This window comes from Malaclemys terrapin, chromosome 3, assembly GCF_027887155.1.
Source record: "Malaclemys terrapin pileata isolate rMalTer1 chromosome 3, rMalTer1.hap1, whole genome shotgun sequence".
Classification (NCBI taxonomy): Eukaryota; Metazoa; Chordata; order Testudines; family Emydidae; genus Malaclemys; species Malaclemys terrapin.
This window is the reverse complement of record NC_071507.1, coordinates 123,579,745-123,605,138: the sequence shown is the minus strand read 5'-3', so window position 1 is coordinate 123,605,138 and position 25,394 is coordinate 123,579,745. Positions and strand designations below refer to the sequence as shown.

The 25,394-nt window shown below is 45.1% G+C and overlaps 1 protein-coding gene across 2 annotated transcripts; it reads left to right on the top strand.

Moving 5' to 3' along the window:
- Positions 1 to 13,269: 13,269 nt before the first annotated feature.
- On the top strand, positions 13,270 to 25,390 carry CCN6 (cellular communication network factor 6). Of its 2 annotated transcripts, XM_054023777.1 has the most exons (6): positions 13,270 to 13,320; positions 18,392 to 18,686; positions 19,152 to 19,394; positions 22,728 to 22,791; positions 23,449 to 23,535; positions 23,972 to 24,126. In XM_054023777.1, exons 1-6 carry the CDS (start codon positions 13,270 to 13,272, stop codon positions 24,027 to 24,029), a joined length of 798 nt encoding a protein of 265 aa, XP_053879752.1. In that variant the 3' UTR covers positions 24,030 to 24,126. The 2 variants fall into 2 exon arrangements, with proteins under 2 accessions (XP_053879752.1, XP_053879753.1); XM_054023778.1 differs by lacking the exon at positions 22,728 to 22,791 and having other exon boundaries at positions 23,449 to 23,642; positions 23,972 to 25,390.
- Positions 25,391 to 25,394: the final 4 nt, after the last annotated feature.

Sequence of the window (25,394 nt, the reverse complement as noted above, 5' to 3'; positions counted from 1 at the left end):
TCTATGGGTGGCGGGATGGCTCTGACCAGGCGATCTTGGATGGTGTTGTGTTGCAGCTGCCAGGCTCTGGAATGGGACTTGCAGCTACACAGGACGTGGGGTAGAGTCTTGTTGGCATAGCCGCACTTCCTACATTGCTTGTCCCAATTCCTGTGGCGGATGGCTCCGTTCAGTGGAATGCAGTTGAGCCGGGCCCTGTGGATAAACCTCCAGTCGGCAAATCAGGTGAAGCTGTCCCTGGGGAGGAAGTGGTTGCTGGCATCCCACTTGCACGTCACCTCGAACGCCTTGCCCTGGTCAGGCTTCCGCTTCAGGTTTTCCACATACTGGCAGCGGATGTCATCCTTCAGCGTCCTCTCCAGCATGGTTCTAGCTTTTGGAGTGAGGATTGTATGGTGATTTGTAACCCAAAATCAGCCAAAATTGATCATTTTGGCTAAGTAGTTCCCTCTGCTAAATTCCTAGGCTGAGTAGGTGTGTTTATGCAAATAGCCCTGTTCCTGAAGTTCCCACCCATCTAGCTCATCACTAGATGTTGGGGGCATATGGGGAGGGGAGCTCATTCAGACCTTGCTGACATCCTCCCCCAGCTAAGAATTTGTCATCCCGGCAAATCACACTCCATATTATATCAAGTCCACTAGATCTCCCAAAGTGTCTGAAGAAGCCAACTATGCATGCTACTAGCCTGTGAGCTAAATGTATTGGTTCTTCACTAACTATAGTGGTCTTCATAGGGTACAAACAAGAAAACAGACAAAATTTGGTAGTTTTGGCTAAGTTTCACTTGGAAGTGTTCAGAGAGACCACACAAGCACAGAGATTCTTATGAAATGAAATGATGGCCACACAATTTTCCATCAGATACAACAAGAAGTTTTCCTTTTAATAGCTCTTCAATTTTTAGAATCATAAGGGCTCATCCTTTGAAACTGGCAGCAGAGAGCAGTTTTCTCCAATAGGGCAGGGGTAGGGAGGGCGGTCTCAAGCTGTAGGAAAATGGGTTGGGATTGGCTCAACACAGGAGTCCTTTCCCAGCTCCTCTGCCCAGCACAGTACACTTGCCCTTCTCCCTATGATAACATTCCCTTGCCACCAGAGGTGAAAGTAAGCTGGTCCAGTCTGGTATGGCGTACTGGTAAGAGCTGGTACACAGCCAACCATACTGGCAGGCCTGCTGATGAGGGGGGCCAAAAGAAGCAACATCCCCGAGGCCTGGCAATTCAAAAGGGCCCAGGGCTCCTGGCAATGGCCAGAGCTCCAGGCCCTTTAAATCACCGCCAGAGCCCCAAGACTCCCAGCTGCTGCCACCGCTACCATGGGGCTCCGGCAGTGATTTAATGGGCTCAGGGCTCCTGGATGCTGCTACTGCTACCGCGCCAGTGGCTGGAGCCCCAGGCCCTTTAAATGGCCGCTGGAGCCCCTGGGCTCCCGGCCGCTACTGCAACCCCGGGGCTCCGGCGGCGATTTAAAAGGCCCGGTGCTCCGGTCACTGCTGCGATAGTAGTGGTGGCAGCCGGGAGCCCCAGGCACTTTAAATTGCTGCCGGAGCCCCCGGGTAGCGGTAGCAGTGTCTGGGCGCCCTGGGGTAGTGCTAGTGGCGGTGGTGACTGGAAGCCCCAGGCCCTTTACATTGCCGTCAGAGCCCTGGGTGGCATGGGCTGGGCAGCACTGAAGGGCTGGCTGGGGGAGTCTGGCCCCAACCCCGCACCTTCCGCCAGAGGCCCTGACCCTTCCGGGGGCCCAGAGCCGCCTCCCCACCTTGCTCAGGTCCCCAGTCACCCTGCGAACCAGTAAGTCCCTTAAGTAACTTTCACCTCTGCTTGCCACAAGCCCAAGGAAACAGCCTAGCCTGCGTATCAAGGGTTAATGAGCCTCCTCATTTAAAAAAACAAAAAACATTGAAAATTTCCCCTATATGTTGAAGAGTTGAGGTTTGCTTTCAAAGTTACATGGTGCCAAAATAATCTGAAGATAGAATATTTAGGGTGGGTACTTTTTAAAAAGGTGAATAAAATACATGCTAGACATGAAAAGATACCAGAACTGATGGTTTATTTCTGAGTTGGAAAAAAATACAACCTTTTTCTATTTCCTCCCTGCCTACGGAAGGTTTGGTTCAAGAATTGGCTGTAGTCTTGTTTTAATTTCCAGCAGGTATGTTTTTAGCTGGCGCACAAACTAAACGTGTAAATAGCATGGGTGTTTTGGAAGCTACATTGCTATTTCCTTTTATAATTAATAATGGAAACCTTTTGAGATTTATCTGAGCCTCTGTAGAAGCTTCACTTGTCTCCTAATGCATGATTAGCTGCCATACTAAAACATTCCTCTCAACTGAGAGCAGTTTACTGTACACGCCTAAAGCCTCACTAACTCATGGCTACATGAGAAAGCTGGTTGAGTCAGTGACTGGCTAGTTCATACAAAAAAGTCTTTTCAGGGTTCACAGTGTGATGAGGAAAGCTGCTTCACAGCTTTAGTTACTCCAAATTTACTCTGCACACAGTGCCATTAAAAAAGAATAAGCAGAAACATGGTGATGTGTGCAGAATTAACCAGAACAAGTACACTCTAGGTCATCTTACTGATGTAACCCTTTTCTTCCAAGCCTATTAGTCCCCTAGGTTTTTTTTTTATTATTATTATTAGTTTTGCTTCCTCTCTTCCTGGGGTGCATTTGCTGTGCTGTGCTTCTCAGAAGGTACAGTACAAAATCTGCCCCAGACAACTAGGATGGGGCACAGTGTAATTACAGCAGGTGTATATAAAATTATTAGTGATCCGCCAATGCTAAAATCAAAAGCTAAGTTTGTTTCATATAATAGGGCACAAAATGAACCTACATGGCAAAGCTAAAGTGCATCACAGTTGCATTTTTTAAGACTATCTTTTGCATTCTGTTCTGTAAGAGACTGCATAATGTTCTGCAGTGAGGCAAAGAAAAGACCCTTAAATCGAATAAGAGCAAATGTCAGATTGGGTTGAATTAGATTAATTAGATAGGATACAGACTCAATAACAAAGGAGTTTGACCAAATTCAAGAATGACAGAGGCAATTATTCAAAGAGGAAGACCCTGGGGACAGTTTTTTTGTTGTTTGTTCAGCACCTCGCACAATGGGGGTCCATGAATAGGCTCTCCTGGGTGCTACGCCAATACAAGCAATAAAAATAATACTAATAAGAGGCATTATAGAGATCCAAAGGGCTGTTAACACATTTATGCAAATTCATCCCTATTGTGTTACAATTAAGTTCTTCATTCATCATTGTCAGCTATCCCTTGATACGAGGATGTCTGCCAGGGGAAAAATCAATGATGAGACTTAAGATGGCTAAGGAGTCCAATCCGTGTTATACAGGTTTTTCCACATATGTGACAGGTGGTTGCTTGGAGAGACACAACTGCTGGCCGGGATGCTGTACCCTTTCCTTCCTCCTCTGCCATTTCTCAGCCTCTTGAGCAAAGTGATTCTCTTCAAAACGGGCTGAGGCTTGATGTATGATGTGACGCCATTGCAGTCTATTGCCAGTCAGCTCTTCCCAATTCGTGGGGTCAATGCCTCCCTTAAGATATACTTTCAGGTGTCTTTGCAGCATTTTCTCTGTCCCCTACAGGTCCTCTTACCATGGCTAAGTTGAGAAAAGAGGACTTGCTTCGGAAGATGAATATCAGCCATCCACACACAATGGCCAGCCCAGCAAAGTTGATGTTTCATAATCTTCACCTCAACACTGGTGATGTTAGCTGCAGAGAGAATGCTGGCATTGGTGCGATGGTCTTCCTATCTGATACAGAGAATCTTCCTAAGGCAGCAGTGTTGGTACCACTCCGGATGGTTAAAATGGCTTTGGTATGTCACCCATGTCTCACGCTCATAAAGGAGAGTGGCGATGACTACTGCATTATAGACCAGGATCTTAGTTTCCATCCGCAGATCTCTGTCAATAAAGACACAATGGAGCAACATTCTGAAGGATGCACTGGCACAATGGATCCTATGTGTAAGCAGGGTCTGAATGAATGCTTCCTTGACAGCTAGCTTGGAGGGGAAGAGACTATGGGTGTGTTTATGTAAATACAGTTTGCTCCTGCTCTATCTGCATATTCATCATTTACAGCTGTGTCAGGGAATCAACTTTGGCTGGTGTTGGGTACAAATGACCTTAGTACTGAATGCAGGGGTAGTGAAATATGGTTACCAATGTTGTAATTACTGTAGGAATATAGGAAAGCAGGACTGTGCTTAACCTGTCCCAAATGAGGGGGGCACCCTCAGTTGAAGGAACCTCATTAAGCTGGGGCTCGAATGTCAGAGCCCTGTGAAAGTAAGAGGGGTGGGGACAGGAGTCCCAGTCAGGAGACTGCACCCCTCCCCCCCTGTCCTTTCTAGACTGGCTTAACCTATTTTTCCCTCCCCCTTCAAAGAATAGAGTTACATAGGCTTCATTAGGAGCCTCTTTTGTTATTTTAATTGCTCAATCAGAGCTGAAACTGGTTCTGGTAGGACTGTGTTTATGGCCTGCTAAGAGCTAAAATGACTGAGAGCTGAAATCACTTGAGATGGGGCAGTGTTTCTGCCCAGCCTGCAAAAGAGCTGAAAATCACTGAGAGACTGATGTGCAGAGGTCACAGCAGAGAGGCAGAAGGTGACTGACAGTCAGCTGGCAAATGAGTGACTAGCAGGGTGGCAGCGAAGAGGCGTGATGAGCGGCCAGCAGGGTGGTGTCAGAGAGGTGTGACGAGCAGCCACCAGGGCAGTGGTAGAGAGGCATGACAGCCACCAGGGCAGTGGTAGAGAGGCATGACGAGCTGCCAGCTGAGTGGGCACGGTGACAGTGGTTCTTGCAGAGAGGTGTGACGAGCAACCAGCAGGGTGGTGGTGGCGAGGCGCGACGAGAGCAGTGAACAGCAGAGTGAGTAAGATGCCTCTTTACCCCCACCCAGGGTGGGAGATGAACTCTGCAGCTGCACCTCTGAACTCTGGGTCTGCACTGACCAAGGGCAGCAACTGTGAGTGGGGTGCAGAGAAGGCTCGGGCATGTGAAAGGGACTTTTGGGTTGCCGGACTTAAGAACCTGATGGGAAAAGGGCACTGCCCAACCTACTTGGTGGTGGGTCTTTTACTCATGGTTTATGTTTATGAACTCTGTTTGCCGTGTTTTCCCAAATTAACTCTGAGTTACTTCCCTCCTTTTATTAAAAGTTTCTTTTCTAAACTTGGACTCTGTGTTTGTGAGTGGAGAAATATTGCCACTTAAAGGTGCCCAGGGTGGGGTGTAATTTTCCCATGTTACTGGGTGGGAGCTTGAGCTGGTTCTGTGTTGTATCGATGAACCCGGCCCTTGTTGCTGCTGACTCCACCTGGCAGAAAGGTTACATATGTTTGCTCTCCACATCAAGATTGGCTGTCTGGGAGAGGTGGCTACCAAGGTAAGGGAAATGCTCAACGTTTTCCAGGAGTTCACCACTGATGACAGTTTGTGGGAGAAGAGAGGCAACTTGTGGTGGGCAGGCTGGTAGAGCACCTTAGTCTTCCCAATGCTGAGGGAGAGTCCCAGCTATGATAGATGCCTGAGAAAAGATCCAGGGTAGATTGCAAGTCAGCCTTGGTGTGCACGAGGATAGCACAGTTGCCAGCATACTGAATGTCGGTAATAACAGTGCTGGTGATCTTCATTTTAGAATGAAGATGCCGCAGGTTGTAGAGCTGGCTGTCCATGCGATACTAAAAAATCGGGACATCTGATCACCCCATTTGGAAATGTAAACCAAGTTATGACAGAAGCACCAGTGCTGAACTATTTTGAGGTTAAGAGCCTAGGCTTTCAGTCAATATGTGCACGCATAGCCTGGAATCCATCTTTTCACATGATCAACTAGAAGTATATGCTTCTAATACTTTGGTTAAAACACAAAAGAATCGGCTTAGATTGAAAGAGAAATGTTAGCAACTAGTTTTGGTTGTGAGTAGTTTCGTAAATTAGTTTATGGGCAGAAATCGGTTGCGGTACAAACAGACCATTAGCAGCTGGAAACTCTATTATGGAAGCAATTGTGCAAAGCACCACCTAGATGTCAGAAAATGATTTTGTCATTGCAAAAGAGTTGATTCAAGGTGATAAAGGCCTGGGGTGAAATTCTGACCACAAAGAAATCAATGGCAATATTCCTATTGACTTCAGTAGAGCCAGGATTTGACTCCTGGAAAGGAGCTTCTTGTATAGACATGCTTTCAAAAGTGCCTATTAAAAATGAAAGCGAGGAGCTACAAGAAAAGAAATGTGAAGGAATGAGGATTCAGGTACTACCCATTTCTGAAACAAAATTTTAAAAGCTCAAAAGAGAAACAAAATGACCCAACCTTACAAGAACTTGAGAGAATATTTCTTGATGAATGGCCATTAGGAAAATCTGAGGCACCTTTAACCATAAGAACTTCACGATGAAATCGTGGCATATGATGGGATTCTTCAAAAAGGATATCATGCCATGATACCACACACCTTGAGGCTGGAAATGTTAAGCAGAATCTGCAGTGCTCATCTGAGTAATGACAACAGTAAGAACAGAATTCAAGATGTCCTATTCTGGCCAGGAATTAATCTGCTCTTGGTGCTAATTTATCTAAGGGTGAAATTTGCAAATATAGTAAAGTTGTCATTAATGCTGGCTGTGTTTCTTGAGAAAATATCTAAACACCTTTGGAGCATGACTGTCATGAGCAGGGTGGTTTCTTTGCAAAGCCAGAGTTAGTAAACAGGGTGCAGGAAAATTCCAAAGGAGAGCCAAGTGCAATAAGTTAAAATTGCTTAATGTGCTTTTATTTATTCACCTATTTAGTTTTGTGAGTGAGAAGATATACACAGTCGATTTAACTCAGAGAAAAAGGTAGCTTCTTTTTTTGTACACACCAGCATACAAAGAAAGAAGAAACTGTGGTCAAAACTTTCATACATGGGTGCCAAAAATTGGGCCCCCAAGCCCAAATTTAGGCACTTAAATAAGTGGTCTGATTTTCGGAGAAGATGAGTATCTATTGCTCTCACTGAAGTATCAGCACTTCTTAATATAAGATCACTTATTTTGGGTGATCTGATATTAAATAGGCACCTAAATCTATAACCTTCAGATGTCCAAGGCTGAAACCATTGGCCTATATTTCTGAAATACACCAGCTACAAGCAATTGTAATTAACAAATTTCAGTAAAAAATATCTTGGCATTTGGCTAAGATCAGGTTCTATATGGAACACATCAGGTTCTATACGGAACACATCATGGGACACTGCCAGTACCAGGTTGAGTAACTGAAACTGCCGCCCAGGGAAATAACCCACTTCCTTCCCTGACGAACCAATGGACGCACCCCCGTCATCTACTTATTCGCTACACGGACACTGACTTGGACTCTTAGTACATTCCATGGGTGGCGTACCCGAGCCCACTTATCCACTGACGCTTTAAAAACTCCCGCACCCCCATCTGGGTCTATGCTGGTTATGTGATATGTATGTATCTCGTGATCCTTGTAAGCGGTACCTGTAATCCCTCATAACTCAAGCCAGACCCCAGATTCCCTCTTAACTTGTGTATATTTAATCTTAAACATTAACTTTAATAAAATTTGTTTACGATCACTAAATACCTGTATTTATGGGACTGTGCTCTGTGATCTAGGAGAACTTTCCCACCTCTATTTATTATGATTTAACAGATTTACATTGCACATTTTACAGAGAGGAACATGCTTTTCAGAATAACAAGCTATATGTATTGTATTTAGGGATCACTTCATACACCACCAAAATACACGCCCTCTGAAATGGAATTATAATGGCACCAGCCTACACAACAGAACAATTTTAGTTCAGGAAATGAAGAATGCCTTATCTAATTGAATCTCCACAGGAGTGTTAGGCAACGAGAATGCAAGCACCCAAACTACAGTGCAGTCAGGACACAGGCATTAACAACCTTAACACTTGTGTAAAATGCCATAGGACCAATAAAGCATAGTCTCTAATGTCATGCCAGGGCACTGACTGAGTCCAGTCTTCATCAGTCAGAAGAATATTAGTTGCGATGCAGGGCCTCCAAGGTAGGCAGATTAAAGAAGGGGGAGCAAATCCAGCATCCCTACAGCTTCAGTGAGAATATGGAAATGTCCTGAGGGAAAAACAATGTTTAGCAGTAGATGCAACATTTTGATCTTAGTGCCCTTAATGGTTTCTGGAAAATGCAGAAAAAGGATCCATGTCTCCCACTTTTTGCACAGTCCAAGGAAGGCAGCAGTATCTCCTGTCAATGTAAACAAACTTATTTGTCTTAGTGATTGGCAGAATAAGAAGTAGGACTAAGAGGACTTGTAGGCTCTAAAGTTTTATATTGTTTTGTTTTTGAGTGCAGTTATGTAACAAAAAAAATCTGCATTTGTAAGTTACACTTTCATGATAAAGAGATTGCACTATTTCTATTGTTTATCATTTTTACAGTGCATATATTTGTAATAAAAATCATAATATAAAGTGAGCACGGTACACTTTGTATTCTGTGTTGTATTTGAAATCAATATTGAAAATGTAGAAAAACATCCAAAAATATTTAATAAATTTTAGTTGGTATTCTATTGTTATAAGTGCGATTAATCATGATTAATTTTTTAAATTGTGATTTTTTTTTTGAGTTAATCATGTGACTTAACTGCGATGAATTGACAACCCTAGTTTTTCTATTACAGTGGTTCCCCCCTAGGGGTCTGCAGACTACGTCTAAAGGGTCCGCAAAAGGTTATTGTTTTCAACCCGTGGGCCATGGACTGCAAACTATGTCTAAGATTTCCAAAGGAGTCCACACCTCAATTCAAAATTTGATAGGGGTCCGCAAATGAAAAAAGGTTGAAAAAAACCCACTGCTCAATTAGAAACAGAGCTGCAAACCTGTTTCTAAGTACTGCCATCCATGGTCAAATGATAGCTACGTGTGATGCTGCTTGACAAGCCATGGCAACCTAATCAAATGAATATGATTTGGCTTTCTACACTGCAATTTTCCTGTGCCATGGATCTTGCTTCTGAAATTGAAATATGTCTATTGGTAGAACTAAAGCTCCTCAAAGCCAGTGCCAACCCTAGAGGCACTCAAAACAAAAAGCCACATGGGGCTCCAAGTTGCAAGTGTGCTCTGGGCTCCTTTTGGCCTTCACAGAAAAAAAATATCATTCCTCATTTCTATGCCCTTTCAGCTTAAAAAGCCCTCAATTGCTGATGTTTAGCTGCCTATGTTTTTACCCATATGAGACAGTTCTAGGCTCGTGTTTATGCTTGTGTCTTAATAGTAACTTCTCTTCTCTCTAATGTAAATAAAGACAAGATACAATTGTGTTCATACACTGCTTTTGAAGTGAAAGCCTAAAGTTTTTATTTTTCTAAACGAAATCTGCTTTTAGAAAACTCCCATTTCTGATCTCAACTATGCTATTAAAATCTAGTTTTGTTTAGCCTACCAAAAAACTAAGATTGGCCGTGAGCACAGCTGAGCTAGTTGCCAGTAAGATAGTTACCTATGCACCTATCTGGTGATAAAGCATATTATAATAATGTAGTTAGCTTGGCATGATGGTAGCTGGCTGGAAGGAACAGGCAGAGGAAGGATGAGTCAACCAAGAACCAACCATTGAGGATTTCAGTCAGATTATGAAACAGAATTTCTTTTGTCTTCCTCGGCCTTGTCTACACTTGAAAGGATTTCCGGTATAGCTATACCAGCAGGCCCCCTAGTGGAAACGCAGCTTATAGCGGCAAAATAATTCTTTTGTTGATACAGCTTGTACCAGTTCTCCAAACAAAATAAACTGTACCAGCAAAAGGATTTGTTGCCAGTATAACTGCATCTACACTACAATATTTTTTCCCAATATAAAAATTTCACAACAACTCAAAAGCCTAATCAACAGTATTATCCAGCAGAACTTTTTGAGTATAGACCTGGTCCTACAGAATTTTAGGCAGTCAGGGTGAGCTCCACAAAGGGTACTTAGTGTCACAACCAGGATGTGGACATCTGAACTAATGGTCAGAGCAAGAGTCAGGCCAGGGCAGATACCAAGAGGTCAGAGTCCAAGACAGGACTCAGGTGTCAGGAGGCAGGCAGGGTCAGGCGACCAGGGATTCAGCAGTAGCTGCAAGTATTGCAGGAGAAGCAGTCCTAAGCAGGGGAAACCCAGCTGCATGGATAACTTCCTGTCCCTGTGCTTGGTTTAAATAGAAGCTGGGAAGCAATCAGGACCCCGCAGTGTTCAGCCCATCAGATCCCAGTATTGGAGTTCTCTGTCAGCATTCTGCTTCTATTCTGACAACTGTTAAACAGGTCACCGAGTTGCAGGTTAGAACTTACTAGCTCCTGGGAGCCCTGTGCATCAGCATTCAAGAGCCATGGTCCCTGACATGTAGGTGGCTAAGTCCCATTTTTAGGCACCACTGCGATCCACAGAACACCTGCTTGGCTTCCACCTAACCCTGTAGGTGCCTAAAGTCACTGCATCCGAAGAAGTGAGGTTTTTACTCACGAAAGCTTATGCCCAAATAAATCTGTTAGTCTTTAAGGTGCCACCAGACTCCTTGTTGTTTTTGTAGATACAGACTAACACGGCTACCCCCTGATACTTAAAGTCACTCAGCGTCTAAGTTTTTGCAGTGAAAGTTCCCTGTGCATCTATGTTTCTGCCTCTGAGCACAGGCACTGCTGCTTCCCTCTAGGCACCCAGACACCTAACTCCCGGCCCCAGATAGATACACAAACCGGGGAAAGAGAGACTGTTGGATGCACATGTGTGTGGGGCTAGAGTCAGTAGGCGTGCTCAGAGCCTGCTTAACTCTGTACAAAACAGCCAGGTGTGGGAGGACCTCCCTTATAACATAGTAGTTAGGTATACCCAGGCTGTTGGAGACCCTCTTGTTCAAGTGCCCCCTTTGCCTGCTGAGAAGGGATTTGAACAAGGAGTTGTCACCTTTCAGGTGCATGCCCTACTAACTCGGCTGTGGGATATTCTGATGTAGGTCTCTATTCTAATTCTATTAAATCATTGGATAATTAAATATTAATTGGGCCAGGAAAAAAATCAGAATGACTCTGTAGCCCAGTGGTTAGGGCACTCATCTGAAAGGTGGCAGAACACTGTTCAAATCCTCATCAGGCAGAGGAGGCCTGGAACTCTCCCACATCCTGGGTAAATACCTAAGCTAGGGTTACCATACGTCCGGATTTTCCCGGACATGTCCGGCTTTTGGGGGCTCAAATCCCCGTCCGGGGGGAAATCCCCAAAAGCCGGGCATGTCCGGGAAAATCGGGAGGGCGGGCTCGGCGGGGCCTCTTTGGCCGGGGCCGGTGCGGGGCTGGGGTCGCGGGGCTGGGGGCATGGTGCCGGGCCGGGCGCGCGGTGCCGGGCCGGGCTGGGCGCGGGGCCGGGCGGGGAGCCGGGGGCCGGGTCCGCGGGGCTGGGAGCCGGTCCGGGCCGCCGGGGGGTGCGCTGGGAGCCGGGCCGCCGGGGGGTGCGCTGGGCCGCGGGGCCGGGAGCCGGGCCGGGCCCGCGGGGTGCGCTGGGAGCCGGGCCGCCAGGGGGCGCGCTGGGCCGCGGGGCCGGGAGCCGGTCCGGGCCCGCGGGGTGCGCTGGGAGCCGGGCCGCCGGGGGGCGCGCTGGGCCGCGGGGCCGGGAGCCGGTCCGGGCCCGCGGGGTGCGCTGGGAGCCGGGCCGCCGGGGGGTGCGCTGGGAGCCGGGCCGCCGGGGGGTGCGCTGGGCCGCGGGGCCAGGAGCTGGGCCGGGGTCGCGGGGTGCGCTGGGCCGGGGGGCCGGGAGCCAAGCCAGGCCGGGGTTGCGGGGTACGCTGGGCCGGGGGGCCGGACCCGCGGGGCCGGGCCGCCCGGGGGTGCGCCGGGCCGCCGGGGGCCGGCAGTGCTGGGCGGGCCGGGGGTGGTCGGCTGGGGCCGGCACCCCAGGGCCCGAGCCGACCTAGACTGGGCCGCGCCTCCTCCCCCCACACCCCCCCTTACCTGCTTCAGGCTTCCCGCGAATTAAATGTTCGCGGGAAGCAGGGGAGGGGGCGGGGTTGGGGCGGGGGGCGTGGGCGGGGGCGGGGCCCCGTGGAGTGTCCTCCATTCGGAGGCACAAAATATGGTAACCCTACCTAAGCACTAGGCTAAAGGCTATAAGTGAGTGTTGCCCTCCTGGCTGTTTTGTATGGAGTTAGGCAGCCCCTGGGCATGGCTACTGGATTGGGCCCCCCCATACGACTTAGATGGCTATATGCCTATCTTCCCCTGGTTTATATATATCCCAAGCAGAGATAGGTGCCTATCTCTGTCAGAGAGGCAGGGCCTAGGACATACCCCTCTCCTGGGCATCTCTCATTAGGCAGCTCCCTCCTCAGTGTGCTGGCTTTTGTGGATCTCATTCTAAGGTGTTTTCTCCCCCATTCATTGTATGGGGCATCTAGGTGCTAAACTCAGGCTCTGTGGATCACAGTATTGTTCCCGTGATTTGCTAGGTGCCTAAAAGTTAAGTGCAGTGACACTCAGCTTCACAATGCCTAATTAGATTACAGTGTAAACACAGTAATTAAAACATTGGCAGCTGGTCTACACAGGGAGATGCACAGATCAGAGTGCCAGTTTCCCCATCTCTATTCCACTAAATAAACAGTGCAATAGCCCCACTGGTATTGTGCATGGTACACTGTATAGCATGTACAATAAATGTTGATATTTCCATCTCTTAGGGTCTGACCCCATTAGGCATTATGCATCATAGAGGATTAGGCCTCTAAATTTGAGGAACACAGCTTATACTGCTTCAAGAAAATGTATTACTGAGGCTCTGTCCTTTTAAAATGATCATAACGTCCATGCAATAAGGATTTAAATACAAGCTAAAAAAATCCTCCACGCTTCCAGCAGTTAACTTCACCAATCAGAAGTTTGCCCAACTTGACCTCAGTTAAGACAGGAACAACTTTCTGTCACTGAACAGGGTGTTAAAACATATTCTGGAAAGTGGCTTAAGAAAATGAAAGATCAGTTGAAAGTCTGAGCACGAAACTGGTTATGTACGAAGTGAAGGATTTCGAGTATGAATGTGTGGGTGTTCTTGCATGTGCTGAGGAAAGAAGGATTTGCAGAGGAGACAAGGGAGAGCTTTGTGTACAGTGCTCAGTCTGACACAGCTCAGCCTGTTCTCTATCTCTCGCTTTCACTTCTGACTCTACAGGAACATGCAGTGGCTCCTCATTCTCACTCTCCTCACCATCATTTATATGCAACAGGTAAGTTTTCTCAAAATATTTTTTTCTCCCTCGAGCGGTTAAAACTTTTATTTCCTTCATGACAAAATAAAATTCACACAAGAAAATGCTGTGTGCAGAATAGGAAGCCATTTTTTACCACCATGTACAATTTTATTTGCAGCTTATTCATTGCACAGTCACAATTTTGACATTTTCCTCTCACTTCAGTTCATTGCTAAAAAAAAAAATTAAATTCTCAGTGACTTCAACTCTCTCTCTCTTTCTGAGTGCAAATTCTTGTCTGACACAATGTAAGTAAACATCTTTCCTTCATTCATATTCCAGGTACATGCACTGATCTGGCTCTAGGGCTCCATGAGCTAGTTTTGCAAATTAGCAAAGAGCTCTGGTGTTATTAAACTGTTTTAACAACAGAGAAATTCTGCTCTATCTACTCCAGTTTCAAAGGCCAATTCCATTAAAAAAATACCTTGCAACTGTGTTCTTTTCCTCTTCTAATGATGAAGTTTAAATCTCCACATGGACAGTTTTCAAAACAATTATACTTTGGTATTAATTTATTTACCTCATACATAATTTGCTTAATCTTAAAAACCAACCAACCAACCACGCATCAAGAGATTTCCACACAATGGTCTCCTTTCTGAATCTGCCCATAGGATTGGCAAAACATGTGCCGTGGGTTTGTGTGATGTGGACACAATTGTTATAATAGGCTAGGGAAGGAAGAATCATAAAATATTTGGTTTGTCAACTTTAAAAATTTAAAGCCTGCTTGTATCCTAACTTGATAGAACGCTGAAGATTTTTTCAAGTAAACAGTGTTATTCAGTGGCAGCAGAGTTAACCCTACCACAGGATGTTTTCTCATGATTTGTTTTTCTTGCTGTGAAGAGTCACACCCAGGGCTGGTGCAAGGATATTTTGCGCCCTAGGCGAAACTTCCACCTTGCGCCCCCCCTCCAATGTCCAGCCCCCACCTTCCTACAGCCAAGTTCCCCCCAGGGGCCCAGATGTTCACAAAGTGCAGGGGGCACGGGGGTGTGTGTGTGCAAAGAGGGGGGGTAGTATGGGAGCTCTTCCAGGGTGTGAATGTGGCAGAGAGGGGTGTGCATGGGATCGTTGCAGGGGGTGGAGGAGGCCAAGAGGTGGAGGAGCGGGGGTGTAGTGCCAAGGAAGAGATTGCACGGAGGCAAAAGGGGCTTGTTGCAGGAGGTGCAGTGGCAGGGAGGGAGTGGCACAAGGGAGGAGTGGGCAGGAGGGGGTTGTTGCAAGGGGCTGGCAGGCTGGGAGGTGTCTGTGCCTGGGGTTGTTGCAGGGGGGTGAAGGTGGCACAGAGGGGTTTGCACAAGGGAGGAGTAGTCAGAAAGGAGCTGGAGGGGGGGTCCAGAGGTTGATGCAGGGGTGAAGGTGACTGTGGTGGCTGGGGGTGGAGGGGTGTTGCTGGGTGGAGGTTGCCCAGAGGCAAAAGTGGCAGGACAGGGTGGGTTGTTGGGGCAGAGGGTGCACAGGGGAGAAGGTAGCTGGTTGGTGGGTGTTGGCGGGGGTGGCGCTGGCTGGGGGAGGGGTGCCTGGGTTGCTCCCCCCCACAAACACCATTCCTCAGGCCAGGGACTGGACCTGCCCACCCCCGGTGCTCCGCAGGCCCGTGCGGCTCCCTGCGGCCCGGCCAGGTACCTTGCAGGCAGGGCCGGCTTTAGGCCGATTCAGCCGATTCGGCTGAATTGGGCCCCGCGCCAAGAGGGCCCCGCGCTGCAGCTGTTCACCCCGCCCCCAGCTCACTTCCCCCTCCTCCCCTGCCCTGCACGCCCCGCCCCCTCCCCTGCTTAGTCTGAGACTAAGCAGCAGGGGCGGGCCGGCCGGCAGCACGAGGTAAGCTGGGGTGGGGGCGGGAGAAGGGCTCCGGGGAGGCGCGGCCCGTTCCCGCAGGCCCCAGCACGGCCCCCGTGGCCCGGCTCCGGCCCCGTCCCCCCCCGGCGGCGTGGCTCGGTTCGGCTCGGGGCCCCCCCGGCGGCTCGGTTCGGCTCGGGGCCCCCCCGGCGGCGCGGCTCGGGGCCCCCCCGGCGGCGCGGCTCGGGCCCCCCCCGGACCTCCCCGGCGGCTCGGCTCGGGGCCCCCCCGGCGGCGCGGCTCAGTTTGGCTCGGGGCCCCCCCGGTCCCCTCCGGCGGCGCGGCTCGGGGCCCCCCTGGCGGCTCGGCTTGGGTCCTGGGGGCGGGGCTTGCAGCAAGCCCCGCCCCCAGGAATCGGGCCCCGCTCTTGCTAAAGCCGGCCCTGCTTGCAGGCGGAGTAGACACCCAGCTTCTCCGCCGGAAGAGCAGAGCCCAGCTGCGCCTTCTTCCCTGCGCCGCAGGCTGAGCTGGGCTCTCCGCGGCGGCACAGGCAGCCAACCCCCCCTGCGCCCGAGCCTGCTGCCGCCGCCGCTGAGAACCCCGGGGGTGGCGGGGAGCCCGGCTCAGCCCGCGGTGCGGGGAAGAAGGTGCAGCTGCTAGCGCTAGACTCTCCTCTTCCCCGCGCCACCACTGGCTGCTCCCCTGGGGGGAAGGACTGGCCACACCACGGGCAGTCCCTCTGGAGCCGGGGAGCAGCAGCAGCCTTGTGCTCCGCTGCTTAAAAAAAAGTTTTTGGGGCACTGCTTTTTTGGCACCCCCAACCACTTGGCGCCCTAGGCATCCACCTAGTCAGCCTAGTGGTTGCACCGGTCCTGTTCACATCTCTGAGTTGTCCTCTCTTTCTTTTTTTTTTTGTTTTGTTTAGGTAGAGCAGGTTCAAAGCACATTTTGACTTATAATACAAAAGCTTAAATAACTGCATTAATGTAAGCAATATGAAGGAATTCTGTTAAGAGTACACAGATCCATTTTGAAATAAGAGATACTGATTTTAGTCACACAGACAATATCACAGTGTGTAGTTCAGATCCTAGCCAAATTTTTACAAGATAGATAATATTTTGGGGGAAAAGGTTTCAGCAAATGTTGAGCTGTGTTGATGGGAGTTTCCTAAAGTAACCATCCAGTCACTTATACTGATAAATTTTTAAGAACACCTGTTTACCTCACAAACTTCGTCCAGAGACAGAAATTTTAAAAAGCTTTAATAACTGGCACCAGAAGTACAGACTAAGCTAATTGTAGGGCTGGTTGAAAGGTTAACATAAAGCCTTCCCTTAAAAAAAATCAGTTATAAGAGCTAGTGATTTATCATATTACTACTGTACTACGTTTGTGTGGAGAACGAATGAAAATAAATAATGGAATGATTAAAAACACCACATTTATTAAACTGCCTGGTACATGGCAGAGCCTATTGGGAGGTATGGCATAATATTTCAGCTCCCATAGTGGTTGATTTTGTGAACAGGTGTGTATCTTAAAAAATAGTTCTAGTCAAGTGACTATGGAAGCTAGATGTTGGAACCCAGTAAAACTTTATAGGTTTGGTGGAATGTTTGAAAAATGATGAACATAGCTAGAAAAATTACTATAAATATGAAAATCACAGGGGAAAAACCTCATTAGGAAGATCCCCTATTCCCTGTGGTGAACTGGAATTCAGTTATGCGGCTGGTTGTTGTGGCATGCAAAGCAGAGTTCTGCAGCAACTTCCAGTTTAAAAATGGGAATTTGTATTGAATTAAATAGGAAAATGAATAATATAACTAGTACAATAGTCTTCTATAGACTGCCAAAGGTTGTTTTTACTGACCAGACAGTACTGCACTGCAGAATTTGTTTGGAGAAAGAGAAGCTGATTGCATTTAAGGGGAGCCTTAGGTACCCAGAAAAATGAGGAAGATGGATCAGGTTTTTGGCACCTACGTGGTAGCTGAGGCTTTTGTCAGTGGGGAATGCCTGTATCTTCTCTTTCCCTGGCTCTTAATGGGCAAGGTTGGAGGTTTCTTTAAGCTACACTGGTGGAGCTGCTAGTACTCCTTGTTCCCAAACCCCTTAGACCATGGGAATTACTAGCCGCTCTGTGGATCCTTCCCCCATATCAATCTATTCACCACTGCTAAATAAGCACATTAAGGTCTAGGTTTTTATTTAAGACCAGTGAAATAGTTATGGTTGACATTTAAATTGTCATTATGTTTTAGCATTAATACGCCATTGAAATAAACAGAAGCAACGTACCGCTCTCAGAAATACTGTTTCAGGCTCACTGTAGACTTCAGAAAACAACACTAATGGCTCATTTCTGGAAGGTTCTCTATTCAATCATGGGCTAGAACCAGTTTTCCTTTAAAGTGAAGACTTAAACTCTGAAGCAGGAGCTAGACTGTGTGGAGTATTGTGTAGAATCATGAGACACACAGGACTTTTGCTTTAGGTCACTCAGCCTACCACCTTGCCATCTCAGTGCTGCCGCCAGTCTGTTAAGATCTCTTTCCTACGTAAGCCCTGGATCCTGCAAACACTCATGTGAGTAAATTTATGCATGTGAACAAATTCGTGAAACTCAGTGGAACTGCTCACATGCGTACCTGTTTGCAGGATCAGCACCCTACAACACATTTTTCCTGCCACTAGCACAGCAAAGCCAACACAACAATGGAAAAGTGACCTGCCTTTTGTTCCTTCGCACACCAACAACCCAATTGTCAAGTAAGCTGTGAGTGCCAAATTTTCAAATACTTGCGCCAATGTAAGTGGCAGAAAGATCACTTGACTTCCAGATATCAGAGTGAATTTGTAGGGCTGACAGATACAGTCTATAGATTAGGGCTGAGTACATTTGGTATAACTTCATCAACAGTGTGAAACCGTACAACACCAAATTTAAAACCTTCTCCTGACTAACTACACTAAAAGTTTTATTTTGTTGAAAGAAGAGAGATTAATTTTCTTTGAAATAAACAGTAGGTCAGATTCATTGTTGGTGTAACACTCCAAATGTGCTAAGTTAGTGGTGAATTTGGTCCTTTGTTTCTCATGTACTGCCCCAGCGTCTCTCACTTTTTCATCTTGTGAATTTTTACAAAAGCTTTAGTGGCTTTATGAAATGCACTTCTTTCATCCTTACTAAAGTTTATGGTATACTAACCATGCTTAAAGTAACCCAGCCCTCAAAAGTCCAACCATATGTAAGTTTTTCTGCAGGGCACAAGGCAACGGACAACTAGAAGTGAAGCCTGGGGAAAAATCTGCAGAAGCCAGTGAGGTACATCAGCGTAAAGAGTTTTGTCATTGGCCATGCAAATGCCCCCGTGTGCCAACCTGCACCCCTGGAGTGAGCCTGGTAAAGGATGGTTGCGGATGTTGTAAAATCTGTGCCAAGCAGGCTGGAGAGATCTGTAATGAAGCAGATACCTGTGACCCTCACAAAGGACTTTACTGTGATTACTCTGCAGACAGGCCTAGGTATGAAACAGGAGTATGTGCATGTAAGTTACTTTTTCACATCCTATTCTTGAAACTTCAGGGGGTGATAGGCATGGTTCTTTATAGTCTGACTCAAAAGAAAAAAAAAATCTTTTAGTTTGGGCTGCACAGTTCCTTGTCTGTAAATTACACCAGCCGTACACTCACTCATTTACTGATGTGTAAGTAAGTATTTTTAATGGTGTCACCGTTACACCATTTTACACATCAGTCAGAGTGGTCCATTAGGTGTATCCACTCTTATTTATGGAAGCATTTGTGACGGGGTTGAAACAAAGCAGCCAATAAGTATAATTTCTCACAGATAATAGTTGTGTTTAGGTGGAAAAGGGCAGAACTCTCCTCTTACATCTGCAGAACTTCATCAATGCCGGTAATTGGATGATCTTGCCTTACCATTTGGTATCCATTAACTGCATTTTATAGCTTGTAGCTGTGTTAGTAATTTTGCTCTTTACCATTTTCAGATATGATAGCAGTAGGATGTGAGCTCAGTGGAGTGTATTATGTCAATGGCCAGGCCTTCCAGCCTACTCCACTTTATAAGTGTCTCTGTGTTAGTGGTGCAATTGGATGTACACCTGTATTCACCTCAAAAGCAGCAGCAAGTCAATGCGTCATGGTCAACGGCAGAAAAAAGTCTGGACATTCCAACTGTGGCCCTGGACAACAGAAACAGCTACAATCAACAGGTTACAGATTAATGCCAGGTGTGCATGACTAGAATGGTAAACTATTTTCGTACATGATACGTTTTTAAACTACACATTTATTTTAAAAAAAAAGAACAAATGGTTTGATATTCTATTTACCGACATCTTGTAGACCCTTCTTATCAATAGAAAATGGAGGATTCTAGATTTTGGCTCAGACAGCCTGGTTGGTTATTGACAAAATCTCAGCCATTGCAAGGGGGAAAAAACCCAACTTCCTTCTCTATCTTGGATTCAGTCTATAAGAATATGGAGCAATTTATAATTTTCTGGTTTCTAAACTACTCGTAATATTATCAGGTTCAAATTATAAATCGCCATTTCCAGGTTAAATCATTCGTCCTCTGCTTCTAGGATGAGAAGGAGAATAAAATAAAACTAAGGATAGCCCGAGGCTCAAGAACAAACCAGATTCAAGTTTTGCAGATATATAGGAAGGAGCATGCAAACAAGCGAGCCAGCCCAGGCTATAGCAAATTTATACTCACATGCTGATGGTTAACCTCACAAAATCTGGAATTCAGTTTGGACAAGCTTCCAAGAAGTTCAAGTGCTTATGCAAGCTATCCTAAAAAATGGAAGCTTATCCTACATCTAAATGATAAATTTGATACTTAGACCAGACATGAAGGATAGCAATTCCTTTTTACAGAATTTATCCAAAACTGGGAATAAAACCATACACAGTAGGAAAGGAACTCAGAAAAGCAACTGAGTTCAAACGAATGAATTGCACACTTTTAGAGAATGTTGTTAATCTAACCAAGGAGAAACGGAACCATCTGGAATATCTGATAACAAATAATTTAAACCAATTAAAATTTATTAATAAACTGGAATTATAATTTTATATACCTGCAAGACAAGATGTTGCGTCTTCCCAGCACGTTAATAAAACAGAAATCTTAAGGTGCATTTTCAATCATTTTTATTGAGAGTGAAGAGCAACTCCAGCCCTTGCTATGAATTCAGGAATTTGGATAAACTGTGAAACACAATGAGAACAACTGCAAAGCAACTGCTTCCCAGTTGGCTTTCAGTTCACAGGGCTGAGCATTCCAGCCCCATGTTTGCAGGGGATGGGAAGGATCACTGGTTGCTATACATGCTGAGGGTCCATGCAGTTATTCAGCTCATACAACACCTCTGATAGACTGTCTTTTCCAAAGACACAGGTGAAGGGGAAAGGCAGCCAATTAGAGCAGCATTTTCACCCACAGACTAAGGCTTGGTCTACACTAAACCCCCAAATCGAACTAAGGTACGCAACTTCAGCTACGTGAATAACGTAGCTGAAGTCGACATACCTTAGTTCGAACTTACCCCCGTCCAGACCCGGCAGGCAGGCTCCCCCGTCGACTCCGCGTACTCCTCGCGGCGAGCAGGATTACCGGAGTCGACGGGGAGCACTTCTGAGTTCGATTTATCGCGTCCAGACTAGACGCGATAAATCGAACCCAGAAGTTCGATTGCCTGCCGCCGAACCAGCGCGGTAAGTATAGACAAACCCTAAGAGTTTTTTTCACCCAGTCCTGTAGAAAGGTCTGAAAACCCATAGAGAGTTGGCAGGTCTAAATGGACCCAGAAATTGCTTTTAACCCTTTGCCGGCACATCCATAGAAGAATTTTCCCCATTTGTCAAAGCCTTCCTGGATAGAGACCACTTTGTTCTACAGGGCTCAGTGCACTAGGGATTCCATTTCAGGAACCAGGCATTTAAATGGAACTTTTCTGGCGTTGATTCCGGTTGAATGCAAAGTCAAGTTTGTTTACATGTCCAGTTTTCATGTATTACCATGATGTTACAATATTTGGGTTACAAACTCCTGGCAGATATTTAAATCTAAATAAAAATGTCCTTTGATTTAAAACATGAGCTTTGTGGGTCACATGCCTATCCATCTTCAATTTCAAACCATGATTTTATAGACCCAAGCCAATAATGAAACACTGCAGCGTGACGGACTCAAAAATTAACTTCTGGAATTAAATTTATAGTTAACCCTCAGCACTACCATATGAGGACCTGGGCTATAATCTACTCCTGGGGGAATTCTGTGCACACAATATATTAAAATTTTGCAAATTTTGTCAAAATAATTTTATATAATCACACCCGTTTCAATTATTTTGGTAATTGATTTCAAAATACCTGTCAGCAATTAGGTCTGTAACAATACAGACACACTTAAATTCTCCCAGGAATAGAGAGTTAAAGAAACTCCCATCACAACCCAGTTGTTTCTCTGCACCCTCCCCGCCTAGAGACCAGCCAGTCACACCCTTCCCCCACAAAGGCCAGCTGTGGGCCCCCCAGGCCAGATACTCACATCCCCTACCCTCCTAGGGATCCAGAGGGAGAAACAGCCTGATGCTAGGTCCTGGGCTTGCATAGAGTTTCCTGCATGCCAACTCCTTCCTTCAGGACATGCTGGGAACTGCAGCTGCTGGGAATCCTCCAGTTCAAAATCCTCCCGGGCTCTGTCAGGTCCAATGGCCCCTAATGGAGGCCAACATCTCTGCAGCCCATTTCTGTGGGGAAAAAAGAAAATTCTGCACACACAACATTAATTTCTGCAAAATTTTGCATTTCGCAATGGCACAGACTCTCCCCAGGAGTAGCTATAATCCTACATCTTGTTTCTTTACGTCCTGGGCTGACAGGGAGGGAAAGTGATACAAAATAGTGCCCCAGCACTAGGTTGAATATTTTCAGTTACTTTAAACTGAACAGAAACACCTTCAGCCACACTTGAACCTGGAAGTAAGAGCTCTTGGAAAAGAAGTACCACTTAGCCTGAATGAACAGAAGGTCTGTACTATGTGGAGGCCTTATTTATTATGTCTGAAGCACCAGAGATGTACATGGCACTTTACAATACCAATTAAGATTGAGACATCACCCAAAGAACAGGGAGACAACATGGAAAGTGAGGAAGATGGAAGGGACAAAAACAAAATAGAGTAGGAATCCTTGGTAGGAGAAATGCTTTTTCCTTTCAGAGAAAACCTGAAAATTTGTTTAAAAAATGATGTTCTCTCATTAACATAATGTAATAATCTACGGTTTAAATTCAATTTGTGCATAGTTTGCATGAAGTCATGCAGTGGCTTGTTAGCTCTAAGACTGTTTTAATTATTTCCTCCTTTCTGTTAATGCTGGTAGCAAATGCTAAGCTTAATTTTATTGCTTTTACTGTTGTTTCAGTTTTTCTGCTTTCCTTAAGCATTTTCTGTTTAGCTAATTCCTAAACAAAGACAGTAGCTATATCATACGTAGAAAATGTACTACATATGAGCAATTATGTAACCTCCCTTTATTTATTGCAGATCTGTGCCAGGCTTTTAATCTGCTTCCTGCACTGAGATTTTTAACCTGCTGTCTACCTTCCAGGTACCCTCATAATTCTGCCCTACCCTCTTAACTACATGTGCAGATTTCAAACCCTGTGAGCCCTTCTTGAGTATTTCATCAAGATTTGCCACAGTGATTTTAAATCTTATTTTATACCTTTACCTTTTTGCATTCCTTTTAGGTAGGGGATTAGATTATTAGCACTAATATTTAGAAATGACTGAAAAAAAATCACTTCTGACATAAAAAAAGAAAAGTTACATATCAAAAGATTTATTTACATGTGTTCATATAACTTTTCACAGCTGCACCTGGTCTGCAGTCTAAGAAGTTTTTAAAATGTGTTCTTCACTAGTCTGGATGTTTTAAAAAAACAGTTCTTCAGAAGGGATTTTGGGTTCCCATAACATTAATCTGGAGGGCCATAGAACATACGAACAGTCATGCTGAGATTTTCAAAGCCATCTCAGAGATTTGGATGTCAAATTCCAAGGTTAATGGAAATTGGTGTCCAAATTTCTTAGGCAGCTTTGCACATCTCAGCCTCAGCCTTTTAGTTCTAACGAGAGAAACCAGATGAACAGAAATCAAATGCTAAATCACTTTTTCAATTAATGCTACTTTAGGCTATTTTTAAAAGTTCTGTGTCTATCTTGCTGTGTTGCAACATGTAAAATATATTGCTCTGTCTCTCAGATTACAGAAGTCTACCACTTGTTTTGAAGGAGAAGTGCTTAGTACAGGCAACTTCTTGGACACCTTGTTCCAGAACCTGTGGCATAGGTATATCCAACAGAGTAACGAATGAAAACAGTAAATGTGAAATGAGAAAAGAAGAGAGGTTGTGTTTCATTCAACCTTGTCAGACCAATATATTGAAGACTATAAAGGTAAATTGTAGTGCAAAATGGCTTTCCATTATATGTGAGCCTTCCTGAAATACAAGATTGATCTTGTCTTTATCATGTAGCAGTGAACTACAGAAGTATAATTTTAAAGAAAGCCACAAATCTGAGGATCATTACTGGTAGCCTGCTGTTTTATTACTTTAAAAAATAAATCTCAGTTTCTGACTGGTACAAAGAAAAGTAAGACAGCATAAAAAAAGTAGATAGTGTTTCAAATGCTACTGCTATTTAAATGCATTTCAAAACCTTTGTTGTTTGTTTTTGGCTTTTTTCATGTGACGTTTCAAGCTTTGCTTTGTTTTACATTTAAGATTCCAAAAGGAAAAACGTGTCAGCCAACATTTCAGCCTCCCAAAGCAGAGAAGCTAGCCTTTTCTGGATGCTCAAGCACACAAAGCTACAAACCTACTTTCTGTGGTGTGTGTCTGGACAAGAGATGTTGCATACCTAACAAATCCAAAATGATCATTGTACAGTTTGACTGCCCCAAAGAAAGCTCCTTTAAGTGGAAGATGATGTGGATCACATCTTGTGTTTGTCAGAGGATTTGTAATGATCCAGGAGATATATTTTCGGGACTCAAGTTATTATAACTTACACCATGGACAGCAGTGTATATCATCAGGATGGCAGCATGCTCATAGTTTGAAGAGTTAGCTAAAGAGAAGACCCTTCCACTGAAACCAAACTTGTTGGCATTCTTCTGTTAAATACCCTGAGAACATGGTTTAAGAAGAACATCTATGTACGTAAAACAAGACACTCCAAAAATGTAAGAATTAAATTGTTTGAAGTGTGAGTATACATTTGAGGAACGTCTAGCTAACATAGGGACAGCCATGGAGGGAAAACTTTTGTAATTTAAAAAAAAAAATCCACAGGAATGTAGGGGTGAGTTTGCTCCATATTTACACAAAAAACTCCTAGAAATAGGTGTTTTCCCTCATCCTCAACAAACATGTAGGTTTAAATTAAACATCCAAGTAACTTAAGATTCCTTTTTCTACTAACTTTTTTTGCTGTAACATCTGATCTATCATTAGGACACAGCATTAGGAAAAAAGATTGATCTTTTGTGAGTTAGAAAAAAACAACATTACATATTGTAGCATACAACTACAAATGAATTTTAAGCTCAGATTCAGTTGTGCACCAATTCTTATATTTTACATTTCTCCAAATGCAGTGAATAAAAGAAACATTATATTTGCGCAGGTACAAATGAAAACGTATTTTTCAAGACATAGGTTAGTTCACTTCATTCCTAATGAACTATTTTTCTAGATTTTAATTTTAAATGTGTACAATTTGCCTTTTCATTATTTTTCCCCACTCATGACATGCTGACAAAAACAAACTTATAAAAGGAACAAACACTACATATACAATGAAAAGTAACCTCCTGATCTTATGCTGGTCCCACCTTCATTTCTGTTCCCTCTTCATGATATTTTGTTTCTTATTTAACCTAGACTGCAAGCTCCTTGGGGTAGGACCATGGGTGAAGTCCTGGCCTCACTGAAGTCTATGGCAAAACTCCCAGTGACTTCAATGAGGATAGGATTTTACCCTATGTCTTTTGTCATGAAGTGCCAAGTACATTTGTAGTGTTCTATAGGTAAGTTGTTTCACTGGAGTGACTTTCAAAATGCTTTCTTCCTAATAAGAATTGCCTCAACAAATATTTGTCTTGTGTATTTCTGGCCTCATATATTAAAAATTAGAACTAATACT